This window comes from Synchiropus splendidus, chromosome 9 (genome assembly GCF_027744825.2).
Source record: "Synchiropus splendidus isolate RoL2022-P1 chromosome 9, RoL_Sspl_1.0, whole genome shotgun sequence".
In the NCBI taxonomy this organism is placed as follows: Eukaryota; Metazoa; Chordata; class Actinopteri; order Syngnathiformes; family Callionymidae; genus Synchiropus; species Synchiropus splendidus.
This window is the reverse complement of record NC_071342.1, coordinates 17,890,615-17,905,500: the sequence shown is the minus strand read 5'-3', so window position 1 is coordinate 17,905,500 and position 14,886 is coordinate 17,890,615. Positions and strand designations below refer to the sequence as shown.

The 14,886-nt window shown below is 41.6% G+C and overlaps 1 protein-coding gene across 7 annotated transcripts in view; it reads left to right on the top strand.

Annotated features, from left to right (window-relative positions):
* Positions 1-14,886, top strand: part of lyst (lysosomal trafficking regulator) — a 48,741-nt gene that overhangs the window by 10,093 nt on the left and 23,762 nt on the right. For 3 of the 7 annotated variants that reach the window (XM_053874601.1, XM_053874599.1, XM_053874600.1), the window contains exons 3-11: positions 367-458; positions 4,056-4,254; positions 5,705-5,795; positions 6,383-8,492; positions 9,629-10,571; positions 10,642-10,827; positions 13,126-13,282; positions 14,380-14,591; positions 14,680-14,746. In XM_053874601.1, the coding sequence (XP_053730576.1) occupies positions 367-458; positions 4,056-4,254; positions 5,705-5,795; positions 6,383-8,492; positions 9,629-10,571; positions 10,642-10,827; positions 13,126-13,282; positions 14,380-14,591; positions 14,680-14,746 (4,057 nt within the window). Of the gene's footprint in view, positions 1-366; positions 459-1,814; positions 2,004-4,055; positions 4,255-5,704; positions 5,796-6,382; positions 8,493-9,628; positions 10,572-10,641; positions 10,828-13,125; positions 13,283-14,379; positions 14,592-14,679; positions 14,747-14,886 lie in introns of those variants that run through there. The other 4 variants (XM_053874604.1, XM_053874603.1, XM_053874602.1 and 1 more) reach the window with 4 other exon arrangements.

The window sequence follows — 14,886 nt, the reverse complement described above, 5'->3', positions numbered from 1 at the left end:
TTCATTGTGAAAACAAACTGTTCGAAAGGTCAATAAATTTGGGTGTAAATGCTGTGATGTGAATCTGGATGGGTGGTTGTTTATAAATGAAAATATTTGCCATGTCATGCAAGTCAATGAACAGCCAAATTGAAGCCACATAACTTATGAATGAATGAATGAGGAACTGACCTAACACAATTGTTTTCAACTACAAATTCTCATAAATTTGAAAACAGGAAGGGGAAATGCCCTAATCAAGTTCAATAAATGTAAAAAATAATTCAAGTCACCCTCTGTGGGTGGGTACTAGTTAGCAGGACATTGCAAACATGATCCTTAAACCCTTCATTTAGACAATTCAATTTGTGTTCTTTTCCCCTTCAGATCAGTCTTCAGTGCCTGGAGAACTTTCTCTGCCTCTTCCATTACGTGCAGCATCAACCCAGCCGCAATGCCAAAGATGCTCTGAAATTTTGGTGAGTCCTTTTGCCACTTCTACTCTTTAGTTAGTTCAGCAGAGGACTATTTAATGCTGCTTTATGACTTGCTTCAGCAGCAAATATAATTCAGTGTAATTGTTTATGGAACATTCAGTCAAAAGTAAGAGATAATTGTGTAGATTTTATATATGTTTTAAGTGCACTTCAATGTAGATGAATAAATGTTGTATGAACATTTTCACTTAGTTATAGCAAGGCAAAAAAAGAATCAATTTAATCTAAAAATAAATAAGAAGATGAAGAAATGAATGCCTCGATAGCACACAGGAAGTATGTTTTTTCTGTTTTAAATGAAAATCAATGAAAATGATGGCCATGAACTTCTAAAACGGTTACTTTTGTTTGGTGGAAAATAAAAAATATAAAAGGAAACTATTTAATTTAGACAGATAAAAAATGTAATTGAAATAGCTGTAAATATTTTTAGCTGTGAACGAAGGCACTAAAATACAATTGAATAATTATATCATAAAAGTCTGAAGGATCAGAGTTCAGTAGATTAGATTATGGACAGATAGATAAAGTTGGGAGGCTGCTTTTGAAGCCAATGCTGCACTTAACCCAGGTCTTAGGCTAAGAAATGAATTACTGTGCAAAATAGTTTTAAAAATATATGGATGGTTTTGATTAAAATCTTTAAAAATATTTAGGAAGTCATGTGAGGTTAAAAGTGACTATTGACTATTTTATATTTTTTATTTTATGTTTTTGGAACAGTATGCTACAACAACTACTACAATAATAATAAGAATTATAATATTAGATTAGTAATGGCTGCATGAAAGTGATGGATTATTTCATTAAAATGAAAGTTCTTATTAAAATATTTTATGTAAAATAAAAGTGCAGTGAAATCTAAGATGCACTAAGACACAAGAATTTGAAGCGAAATAAACTTTTTTTTTTCAATGACACAAACACTATAAGGTCTGGAGTAACTGCACTAGACTAATATGAAGAGGTCTTAAGTTATATATTATGTATTTGGAAGTAATCCTACTGAGACCAGAGAGAGTCAGTGAGACAGTCTGGTGTTATAACGCTGAGCTCTGATATCGACTGCGTCTCAGTGCAGATCTCATTACCCATTCATAATCCACACCGGTGTCGTATTGTTTTAAAGGACTGCTTCTATCAAACCCAACATATGGATCTTAATTAAAGATACAAAAGTCCTGCAGTGAAAAATCAAATCCTCTTTGTGTTGTGGACAAAAACAAAGGCAGTTAGTGTGACATCTGTCCACGGAGGTCTTCTATAGGCCACTGGGGGCTTGTCACTATTCCCGAGGCCAGTCCCTTCGCCATGTGACATCACATGCTTTCATGTGATACGCTGATCTGCTGCGAATCTGGAAAGCTTCCATTTGAAATTCCAATTTAATGGAATTTGTGTTGCGGAACAGAAAATTCACTCAGCAGTTGTAGGCCGAGGTATGCAGATACAGCAGGCAGAGCTGCGGTCCCGCAGGGAGCGCACGCAAGATGACTGGAAACTAACACTTTACCCAAGTAACTCTAGGTAAGATAGATACATTTTATTGTGCTGTTTAAAAAGGCTCGTTCAGCTGAAGTCTGAAATGAATACCCTATTATTGTAAATTCATTTGAAGTCCAGCCATGTTGAAGTCAATTTTAATTTCTTAGTAGTCCAAGGAAAAGGAATTTGTTATGTTATAACTGGCCTGTAGAGGGGGGTGATGTGCCTTTTGAAGCAGCCTCTGTTATATTGGGCAGAAGTATGACTAATGCTGAGACCTTCATTGTTTTTTTTTTTATTTGCAATGCGCGGCGGGAAGCTAGCAGCAGGTGATTTTTCAAGATTTCTCAAACCCTGCAGACTTCAAAGCTGATTTTTAAACATAGTTTTGCAGTTTTATTCAAGTAGACACATCAAGAGATCTGTGGTTCATAGAGAGGAGTCGTTTTAGTTGACTGGAATATAAAATGTTCATCTTCCTGCCGATCTCTCAGTGGCTCTCTGTTCTTAATGTCTCTCCGCCTCTGTGCTTGGTAGTTGCTGGTCACTTTGATGACCGTGAAATCGGAAAAGCATGAGATAAGTGATGACTGGTCGCGTTGGTGTGTTTGCAGTCAGAGTCTGACATACATCAAAATGTGTTCTGTTTCTTTGTGACTGGGTGAACAGAGAGGGTTGATTTGTATCGTATGCCCACGAGTGACATCGTCACACTGTCCGATGTTTTCAGATTAAAGCTCAGTAGTACTCACTTGAGCTTTGTTTTCACCGTAATACCGCACTAATCCAGCAAACCAGAGCACCTTTGAGCAAGACCTTGGCCTAATTTTCTCAAGCATTGCAGGCAAAAATATTAAACTATCCCACTTAATTCTTATTTGCCATTGTATTGTGCTTTACTGTTTCTCTCAATCGGCACCTCTCATGGTGTTAAACGTTAGATGTGCCTCTGAGTCACACCTTCAGACTAAGGTGTGAGTGATACCGGCAAACATGTTGTTGCTCGATCACACTTGGCAGCACCAACTTTAATCTTTGACTGTATATTCCAGCCTAGTTCTGAGAGAAGCACACCATGCCACACCGTCTTAGTAATTACCACTTAATAATTGAATCACTTACAAAATAAAAAGGCAGTTTACCGTCAGCAGGCAAATGTACATTTTTTTGAGCTTGTTCAATTGTGATGTTTTCTAGTTTTCAATTACTCAAGTTCTCATGTCATTGGCCTAGATAGTCTCACGCCGTTCTGTTTTTCTTTGGGACAGACATGGATGCACACTAAAATGCACTTGTATATTCTGTCAGATATAGTAATATGGTGATGTTATGTTATAATTTTTCTAACACTTAATATATTTTTTGGGGGTTGTTTTTTTTTAAATATTTTTTGTTAGTCGAGTAGAAAGTTGTAGTTTTTTGTTCTCACTAAATAAAAGCACTTTGTTCCTCGTATGTTCAGTGAATGTGTGATACTTCAATATGTTAATGGAAAAACAAAGATTCCCATTTCTTTGCAACATTGCATTTTAAGGAACAGACCTGTTGTAATTTTCTTCCTACTTATGTGTATTCATATTTGATATTGCACTGATATTTGCATTGCATTGATATTGCAACGAAAAAGAAATGGAATTTGTTTTTAATCAAATAGTTTTGACTTAGTTTGTCAGTGTTGGAGTAATATTGTGTGATTTTAAAAAAAGATGTTTTGTTTTTGCTTCTACACAATGTAGCAAGATATCACGATATGATACAGTACATTGTAAATATCATATTGTGACCCAAATATTCTATCGTTCTTGCCACTACTCACCACTAGTGTGCGCTATTTCTTGATAGCGTCCTTCAGATTTAGTATTTTCCAATGCAATTACATTATCGTACAATTCACTGTGGAGAAAAGGTGATGCATTTTATAGTTATGATGGAGTCAACTTCCTGTACACAGAGAGGCTGCACACAGTATTATAGGTTTCTCATCTGGTCTGAACTATCAGCAGGATTCACCACACGCGTTGTCTCTCTGTTTTTCTACGTTGGTCAACTGATGCCAGCTAGTTAACCCTGACAAGTTTGATCCTTGTGTTGCAGCTCAGACATGAGTGGAGCCAGTAACACACTGGCGAGAGAGTTCTTGACTGATGTACATCAACTGTGTAGCGCGGTGGCTCAGAGAGCAGAGGGACGTGAAGAGGACGAGGAGGAAAGTCACATGGTCGCCCTAGGAGAGTATCTGGTCCGGGGACGTGGCTTCCTGCTCCTCAGCACTCTGGATTCTATCATAGACCAGGTAAGAGATAAACACATCTACAACCGCACAGTTGTCAGGAGAGAAGCCCTGAACAAAAACGGCCAGATTAGAGTTTCATACAAAACCACACTTCATGTTTTGTTCTTCAGATTACAAAAAAACATGACAGGAATACTCCATCCATCCATGGAAATATATAGAATTTATTGTGTTGAACAATGTAGAATATGGCCATCATTAGGTTGTTACTTCTGTCAGGTGACCATTGTGTTTCTCTCTGTCACCAATGCAATGTTTTGAGTTCAGTAAGGGACTTTCCACATGACGCCAAATAAAATAAACTCACTGAATGAGCTCAAGTTAATATAATAAGATTGTTCCTGTACAGCTTCACGCCTTGATCTAGGTCAGGCACATGAGTTGAGTGCTGTACTTCATAAAGTGTAATGATTTTATGGTGTTTTGATTTAACTGGCATATTGTTTTGTTTTCATCTGGGCTCTTGCGTGTCTCAGGTGATCAAAAGTTCTCCTTTAAATTGTTTTATTGAAACTTGTTATCATGTTTTTTAACAAGCCAATGGACATAGGTAATAAAGAGAGGAGAAATGCAGAATGTATTTGACCTTTTTTTCATTGTGTAACACATATTCTGTGCTAAATATCTGCTCTTTAAATATAAATGCATATAATTATTCTCTAAACGGCATTTGAACCTTCATTTCAACATTTCATTGACTTCACTCAGTAGCACAGAGGTATAATAGTTCTATACTGTTTAGCTGACATTAGGCAGCAATAAGATCAGAATTGAATTGGAATATATCTCTGCAGACTCTTGAGACATACTTGTATTACTTGAAATTATTTGAAAAAGTTTGATACAATTAATAACATCACCCCAACATTTTTACTGCTTTCTGTGTTCTGTGTTTTCATGTTTATAATTATCATTTTAATTAATTAATATTTTATGAAAAATCTGTCTTCAGTTTTCACTTATACTTTCATTCCACTCCAAAAACACCAGCCAAACTTTCCCTAGCAGCCTTTATGTCCCATCGTGATGCAAAACGTCCATCGTTCTTTTTTGAAAATTAGTCAAATGTCTGAACCTACTTAACTGTACCAGGTCGCTCTAACTACTAACTGTAACTTTAATTTCACCCTCCACGGTGGCTGTTGATTGTTTTTAATTAACACATGAAGAAGTGGGTTCTCCCTGCTGTGAGGAATGCAGACATGAGATCCTCCAGGTAGATGTTACATTGCTCCCTGAGATGATTCCTCAGTCCCAAGCTGGCCAGTCACCAGCTTCAGATGCAAAACCGGAGTTCTTCATCGTCATCGGTGTAACTGTAGTTTCCAGCTCCTTGTCGTGTTTGCACATGGAGTGGGGGTGTGACATGATGTGACGGCAGAGCGCGACCTATAGGAGAGGAGTTGAAGAGGCTTTCTAGGTAACCGCTTTGTGTTTGTTGATCTTCCAGGAGTTGACGTGCCGGGAGGAGCTGCTCACTTTGCTTCTGTCTCTGCTCCCGCTCGTCTGGAAGATTCCCGTGCAGGAAGAAAAAGCCCCAGGTGAGCTCTGACATGATTTGCTAATGTAAGCGTATTAGAATATTTCTGTTCTCACTCGAAAAATATTTTTGACAAGGGAAGGTGATGTATAAAACTGAACTGTCATAAAGGAAATGTTTTTGATTTTGAACTCAAATGTTACCTCAAGTGATTCCAAGATTCTGCGTAGCTCAGTGGTCGCCTACATTTTTACAGAATTTTTTAAAGGGGTTCATTGTGTCCCCATGCAAGTGTTATTCACTCGACAGAGGTCATCCAGAGTTCTCTGACCTTACGATGACACTGGTATTTAGTATTGGTATGATGATCCTCTGTCGCATGGACGTGAGACATTTTTTACCTTAATTAATTCCTGCAAACACATTGTTGTTTTGCAGTGTGAGCGTTTGGTCACATGTATCACTTTAGAATTCATATTCAAAGCATATGAAAGTAACCAAAAAGCATTAAATTATGATCTCATAAAATATTGTCATGTTGACAAACGTATTTTAAAAACAGATTTCTGATACCCTGTTTTCTAAGGAATGTGGATTGTAGAGATGTTTGTCCCTGATTAAGTGTGACATGTAATTTCTCTTCTCCAGATTTCACCCTGCCGTCACTGTTGGATGTTTTCCTCAGCAGGGAGGCGAAGGCCGTCCCTGTCAGAGCCGGGCCAAAGACCACAACAGAATCGCAGGACTTAGGAAAAAAGCTTCTTGTTGGCAGTGGCACGTGGAAGTCAAGGAGATATCGCCGAACAGCCCAAAGATACTCTGTAAAGGATGCTAGGAGGTCCCAGATTTCTACCTCAGATTCAGACACTAACGCTGAAGACAAAGTTGGCCCAAGCCAGGGGGGTTCTAGGAGCCGCAGGCTGCATGGCTCCACCATCCGGGTAAGCTGTCAGCATCACCGAACTGAGGCCGCACAAGTAAAATCTAACTCCATTAGCACTAACACTGAAACCATGAGTGCACCCTACCCACATCCCAGACCTCCTGGATCCCAGGCTTTTGACCATGAAACCTTGACGGACCCGGCAGCAATATCGATTTTTAACCGCATGGAAAATTCCCCTTTTGATCTCTGCCATGTGTTGCTTTCACTTTTGGAGAAGGTCTGTAAGTTTGATATGAGCATCAGCCACAACCCCGGCCTGGCTGTCAGTGTTGTACCAACTCTCACTGAGATATTGACTGAGTTTGGCGACTGCTGTGGACCTGGAGGAGGGGGCAGCGTTGGGACGGGAGCAGAGGAGCTTGCAGGAGGTTGGACGGAAGAGCCCATTGCACTGGTTCAGAGAATGCTTTTGCGTACCATTTTGCATTTGATGTCGGTAGATGTTAGTCAAAGTGAAACACTCCCAGATAGTCTCAGACGCAGTTTGACTGATCTGCTACGAGCAACTCTCAAAATACGTAGCTGTCTAGAAAGGCAGACGAATCCCTTTGCACCGCGCCCCAAAAAAACCCTCCAGGAGGTTCAAGACGACTTTTCTTTTTCATGTTTTCGACATCGTGCGTTACTTCTTCCTGAGCTTCTGGAAGGGGTTCTTCAAGTCCTCTTGGGCTGCCTGCAGGCTTCAACTTCAAACCCATTTTTCTTCAGTCAGGCACTGGATCTCATCCATGAATTTGTCCAGCATCGCGGACTGGAACTTTTTGAAGTGACTGTCTTACGCCTGGAGGGACTTGGGAGGGCCAGAGATACGGAAGTTGGGTCTGAAGCCTCTGAAAGGCTAAGAGGTTTGATTGCAGGGATATTCAAAATCATAAGTGCTGTAAAAAAGGCGAAGTCAGAACAGTTGCACCAGTCTGTGTGCGCCCGGCGTCGTCACCGTCGCTGTGAGTATTCTCACTTTCTGCATCACCACAGAGATCTGTCCGGGTTGCCCGTTTCTGCTTTTAAACAGGCGGCCAGACGTAACCCATTCGAAGAGGATGGAGAAGACAAGGATGGGATGGAGGGCTATACTGTGCGATATCCTGAGCGTTGCTGCTGCCTTGCTGCCTGTGCTCACCAATGCCTCAGACTTTTGCAACGACTTTCTCCCAGCGGGCCGGCTGTGTTGCAGGTGCTTGCTGGGATTCAGGCTGTTGGTATCTGTTGTTGTATGGACCCTCGCTCAGTGGTAGGACCACTGCTTCATGCCTTCCAAGCTCCTGGGCTGCGTAGTTACCAATCTCATGTTCTCGGCGTCCTGGCCCGATTGATACTGGACCAACTGGGTGGAGGTCAGCCCTCAGAAAAAGCCAAGCTTGCGTCCTGTAATATCTGCACGCTGGATCGCAGCCAGTTGCCAGGCCTGGAGGAAACGTTGCAGCATGGGGAGCCGTCCGCTGCGACCACCAGTCTGTGCTACCGCTCTCAGGGTATTCTGCCAAGTGGAGGTGGGACTGAGGATATGCTGTGGAAGTGGGATGCCCTGGAGGCCTACCAACAGATCGTATTTGGCGATGACTGGCAACTAAGTCAACAGATCGCCAGTCACGTGTGCCACCTTACTCTGCGTGGAAATGCCATCATTCAGTGGCAGCTCTACACACATATCTTCAACCCAGTGCTGCAGAGAGGGGTAGAGCTGGCCCATCATGCTCAACAGCTCGGGGTCTCCACGGCTTGCACCCAAGTCTGCAGCTATCACTCTCAGTGCCTGCCGGTGGAAGTACTACTGGTATATCTGCAAACGCTGCCAGGCCTTCTCAAGTCAAGGTAAGCAATTTGACAATGATTTTTGGCTCGGCTTATCAAGCCACGTGAAACCCAAGGAACGTTTGTGCTTTGTGCTTGTGATGCTGTACCATAGGTGTGAAATATGGGTTAAGTATGGAGCATGTTGTAGCTCCTTTCAACATATAGTCGGCCAAATAAATGTCTTTACATGGATTTCTTTGCCCACTCACACCTTACAAGCCTCATGTAAGACCAAGTCTGATCTGCCAAAATGAATAAGCAAGCCTTTCTACACATAAGTCTTAACTGAGAGATTTTACTTCTAGTTGCCATATTTTGCGTTCAAGGATTGTTATTTCCATCGAATAACAACCATAATTTATTATTACCTCATTAAAATATAATTGGGACAAATCCACTTGTCTCATTTGTCATCAGATATGTCTCCTGGACTCATTACTTCCTAATGCTGCTCAATAATTTATCATGGCTTTGGGCTCTGAGTGGGACCTGGTAAACTATTGATTGGTTGTGTAAGGATGTTTGACTGCATGATCATTCTGACATGACAGATTGACACCTGACCACACACACACCGCACCTGTGTAATAGATGGACATATATATAAAGAAAATCTAACGTGTGAGATGATAAGTCAGTGTCTTAAGTTGCTGTCTGGGCCGTGTGATGAGGAAATAATCGCAATAGGTGGTTGGGTGGAGGTTTGTTGTCATCACTTCAGCCAAGTCACACTATTTCAATCGATTTACTCTTGCAAAGCAAGTTATGGCTGGGCTGTTAAATTTCTCGTTCATGACGAATGCCAGTAATGTAATCTGCAGCGCTTTGAAAGTTTCCGACTGCTGTCTACTACGCAGTTGAATATTTTTTGCTTCTTCAAGTTTCAAGACGCTCACAATTTGGACACATATGTATGTAACACTAAGGATTCAGTAACGGTTGACTAAACATGTTTCAGTCTGAGTGCACCTATTGTTTCCTGGTATTTAAATGAATTGCTTTTATGTGATGACCTGTGTCTAAAGAGTATACTATCCTTCACTCTAAGTTGATACCTTTCTAGGAGCTTGGTTGGAACATAATTCACTTATAAATATGCCTCCTTTCTGTTCTGTACATTCCAGTAATGCTTATCATTTACATTCCCTTTACAGGGTGATCAGAGATCTGTTTGTCAGCTGTAATGGTCTTAACCAGATGACAGAGCTGGTGCACTTGGACCAGACGTGCTCCTTGGCTTTGAAAGTGTTTGAGACTCTGATTATTGGTATTGGGCACCAGCAATCTGGCAACATGTTCCATGAACTGGAAAGTGCTTACGCGGAGGAGAGAGAGGCAGTCTTAGGCCTGGCGGAGGATCTTAGTTCCAGAGGAGCTGGTGAAGGCCCCAAGAGACTCAGCAAGTTCTACGAAGGCTTGAAGGAAACGTATCCCCAACACAAGACCCGCAGCGGAAAGGGACGGGGGCCAGGCCGTAGCCAAGTGGAGACCCAACTCCACGCTATCAATCTCTTCTTGTGTGTCGCCTTCCTGTGTGTCAGTAAAGAAGCCGATTCTGACCGGGACTCGGCGAATGACTCTGAAGACACTTCAGGTTACGACAGCACGGCAAGTGAACCCCTCGGTGGTCGCCTGGCCTATCTATCTCCAGATAGCGTGACGCTGCCCTCCAAAGAGCAGGTGCGTCGAGCGGCAGATGTTTGGTCTGTCTGTCGCTGGGTCTACTTGGCAAGCCCCTTGTTCCAAAGGCAGTTCTTTCGACTGGGTGGACTGGACGTTTGCCTGCGCCTCATGACCATGGTGATTCAAAAGCTTTCATGCAAGACCAAAGATGGGAAAGCAAAGAAAAAGAGAGATGGTAAAAGTAAAGGAAGCCCAGAGTCCTCAGTCTTACTCACTTCCACCCTGGCTAATGAAGAGTCCACCCAAGATACAGCTGATGCCCATCTCACTCATGCAAAACCTAAAGATCCTGCCAGGAAGCTGGAGGAAGAGTGGCAACTCCAGAGTATCCGTCTTCTTGAGGCCTTATTGGCCATTTGTCTTCATAGTTCTAACTCGGCGCTACAGAGAACGGAGCCGGAACTTTCTTATCAGGTATTTCTGAGTTCAGGTTTAGGATAGTTTCTACTGTCTTGAAGTAAGGACCAACTTTTCTCCCCTTCAGCTCCAGTCTGTGGAAGAGACCTTGTTGGAAGTCAGAGACCAACTCTCCCGGTCAGGTGTGGTGAACTCTGACCTGGCTATACCCCTTTTTGACTCCCTCCTGAGAGTGGCCCTGGCTGAGGTGACCTCTTGCCTTGATCCACCCGAGGAGAAGCCAGACCGGGTGAGTCCTGCCTTTGGAGACACTGTGAGTGAAACTACCTGCAACTCTTTACATTCTCGTGTCATTTGAGCTGAGCATTACCAAGCTATCACCTAATCAGGTGTTAGAAACTGTGTTAGCTGTCTCTGTTATTTGCTTCCACACACATGAATGGTATCTATTCTCTATTAATTGAATCTGTTTGATTACCATTCTTTATTCAATAAAAACGAATAATCAGTGTTTGTCTGATTGGAATTAGTATTGTGCCTGAAGTCACTGGAACAGACTGTAATGCGCTTCATGACCAAAGGCGGCTTCAGAACATGTTTAATAGTGGGGCATGAGGTCAACTTGGATAGGCAGGAATAACCAAAACAACAATATAATTTGCATAAGAATGGAAAAATGCTGATTCTCAACAGATGATGACATTAAACTTAGATCACAAGTCACAAGAGCTGACATGAAATGTGACATGAAAATTTATTTTTAATTTTTAAATAATCTTTTTAGTGTTTTTTTTTACATACATAATGCTGATAAAAAAACAAAATGAAAAACAAAAATCAAAGTACAAATGCGAGCAAAAAAAATGACTGCGCCGCCCCCCCTTCTGACAAACAGTTACTTTCCTGAAGGGTCAATAGTTAAAAAATATAAAAAAATAAATAAATTGAATTGAATTGAATAAAGTTTTTTTAGATTTGCGGTTAATGTCGTTTCTCTCTATTATTTATTTTAATAATTCTTTTTTTACACTGTCACTTACTTTAAGTAGAGGCCAAAAGTCGACTCTAAGAACTTTTTCTTTAAATAGTCATTATTCTATGTAGTTATTTAATCAGAACGTAGCAACAGTAAGATTACTGAAGATAACTACGTTTATAGACTGCTTTCGTCCATCTCTATAAAGTAGTGTTTTGTAACAGACTGCCACAAACTTCTTTTTAGTCATGTTTCAGTGCTATGAATGCATTGTAATGGCTTCACGTAGATATATGTTACTGTATATCTAATTGCTTTGGTGTCGTAATCATGAACTATTGTCGCTTTAGCTCAGCTGTGCATTCCATAATTTAGGACTCCTGTCACCATATATCTCTCTCTAGCACAACGCAATGGGGAAGTCTGACATCAGGCTGTCACAGAAGACGTGTCACTTAACCCGACAAGTGGGACTCAAGAAACACTTGAGCCCATAAACAAAGAAATTTGCAAGCCAGAACTCATAAATTGAATTGTCTTGTCCAAAGTATATATCAGTGCCTCTGTGTGTTGTTGACATAATGCAACACTTTTCAAAACACAGGATACAATAAATCATGAATCAAGTAAATGGCCCTGGCAGAGGTGTGCACTCTTTGTGCGCCTTTCTCGTAACAAATATTGTTTCCTGATGCAGCAGGAAAATGAATAGAGTTGGAACCAGAACTGTCGTGACTTATTTGGATCTTTAAATTCCTGACTCTTCACTTTTGACTTCACGAGGCAATAACTTGGCTGAACCGTCAACTCATTAGTGGAACTGCCATACATTTACACAATGACACCCCTACTTGACCTTTATCTGCCCAATTTCAAAACCGCTGTGTGCACTACAGGTGAGGATTAAATCAACTAGATGAGTGTTTGCTCTGTGCCCTCAATACTAGCTGTTGCTCTTGCTCCAACAGATTTGTTTTTCCTTCGTCTTAAAATGCTTTTGTGTCTAAGCTTGATCCAACTCCGGAGGTTCAAGCTCTTATATAATAGATTTACCCATTTCCAAGGAGCTTAGTTCATTTTCTAGCTGAGCCCTGCAAAGTGTGGTGTTCACTTCATCATTTCTCTCTCTGAAACAACTCTTACATCACAGCTCGTTCCTCACAATCTTTGTTTCCCCTGCAATTTCATTCTAAACCCAGGGGATTGTATCACAGTCGGCCACTTTTCTCTACCAACAGTTCAAGAGTTGTAAATGTGTGTGTGCAGCTAGGCGTTTGCTCATGTTTACATATGATGACTAACTGTACACGTGAAAAGATCTGGGTTGTGAGTGCCACGCAAGTCAGCTGATATTCGTCTCATGGCGTTTTTTTACTTATTTTCCAACATCATTTGAAAACATTCTTCAAGTAATTCTTCCTGTGCTTCCTGTGTTTTTGCTCTGCCCAAGATTGTCACGCAGAGCTTGTTAGCATAATTATCGTTTTAATTTTGTCATCCAGTTAAGAAGTAGCACTCTGTAGACGTGTCTTTTTGGCCGCCATTTATTTTGTTTTTTCCTCCTACCTCACCGTCTGCTGTTCTGTCTTCTGCTTCCTCTTCTTCCTCTTGCTGTGTCACCCTTCTTCTCGTCAGAAGCTGCAGGTGTTGGCTGAGAGGGCGGCCCCAGCAGGAGATCTGTCTGAGGAGGTGGATGAGTCGCAGAGTAGTAGTGCCAAGCCCCCGGGTGAGGAGGAGGGCTACGACGCTGACAGCGAAAGCAACCCTGAAGATATGGCAAAACAGGAAGAGGGTAGGTCACCATGTCACTCAACAATCAGCTGCTCCTCCTTAAGAATGACAAACACAGTCACTGGCTGTTCTCCATGCTATCCTTAAGTGCCTGCAAATAGATTCAGCAGTCGCATTTTTAACCAACTGTCTACATTTGTAAATTAAATTGAGATATACTGAAGTATTTTGGTAATGTTAAGTGCAGCTTTACTTGTCTTTTGGAGTGCAGCGCCACATCCTTTTTTCGCAAAGCAACAGTGTCTGTCTACATATGACACAGCACAACAAGGCCTTGGTGCTTGTTGTCGTCTCGCAACAGGTTTTTGGCTTTCAGTATATGAATGTGTCCTCATAACAGTGTGCCACTTTTTTTCATCCCTTCAGAATAGACTCATTGTTGTAGGGGCTTACAAGACTAGGCAACTACTCTCTCAGGCATCATGAGCTGGACCTTGTGACCTAAAGTCTCCATCAAATAAAGATGTCAACATCCTGGAAAATTCTTTTCATCCTGGAATCTTTTGTGTTTGTGTGATTGTATTTGTAAAGATAAAGAGCCATAGCATATGTCTTTATCTATGCACCTATTGGGCATTTCTTCAAGTCTTATAATGTCTTGTAGTTCCATTTCCAGATCCATTTCAGCTGTTTCATTTTTTTATTTTATTCCAAGAGATTTGTAAAATTTCCACCTCATATGACAATTATGTTTTTGACCTATGACATGAATTCAAATGCTGATGTCAAACCAAGAGCGGCCAAAAAAAGGCTTGGATGTGGGGGTGTGGAAGCAAAGCAGCGTTTCAGTGGGAGAGAAAGCCAGCTTCATTAATAAAAGGAGGTCCCAGAAGCCGCGTGAGAGTCTGCTGGGCTGCTTTCCTGTAAATCACAAGGGAACTCCCATGCTGCTGTGAGCCTGAGCGAAGGGTAATTCATTTTTACAAGCTGCGTCCAAGCTAGTCTGATGGAAATGAAGCAGGGAGAATCTTTGAATCAAGGGGCCGCTTTCATCAACTTGACCGGTGCGCTTGTGTTTGCACCAGGGGCGTGTAAGTCACTCTTGTGTTTGCCTTCTCTATGATTGTGTGTAAAGTAATCTTGTTCTCCATTATCCAGGATTGAAGGTGGAGTCGGCGGCTCTCCGTGAGCTCGCCACGGTGGTAGACGGGCCCGGGCGTGGCGTCTTGCTGTTTCCAGAGATCTGCACAATTGAGTTGCAGCTGCTGGCTACCACCTCCCCAGACCTGGAGGTTCTAAATCATGTGTTTCACAGTCTGCTGGGTGCTGTCCGCGCCAACCTCCGCAATGCTGCTCTGCTCTATGACCAGGTCACAGTTTTCATTTATCTCTGTAAACAGTCTGTTGCTCCTCAACTTTGCCCTGGCAAATACTGACCCCTCGCCTCGGTCCCTGCAGGGAGGAGTCAAAACAATTCTGTCTGGCTTTCACAACATCCTCAGCAAAGCAGAGCCTTCCCTTAAAGGTTTGTACTTTTTAAATTTATTGTGACACTTTTAGAAATGTATAATAAGTTTAGATATAAAATGTATTTAATTTTCAACACTGTGTTTACAGAAACTTATATCTAGTTTATCTGTTGCGTCAACATTTTGCATGTCTAAA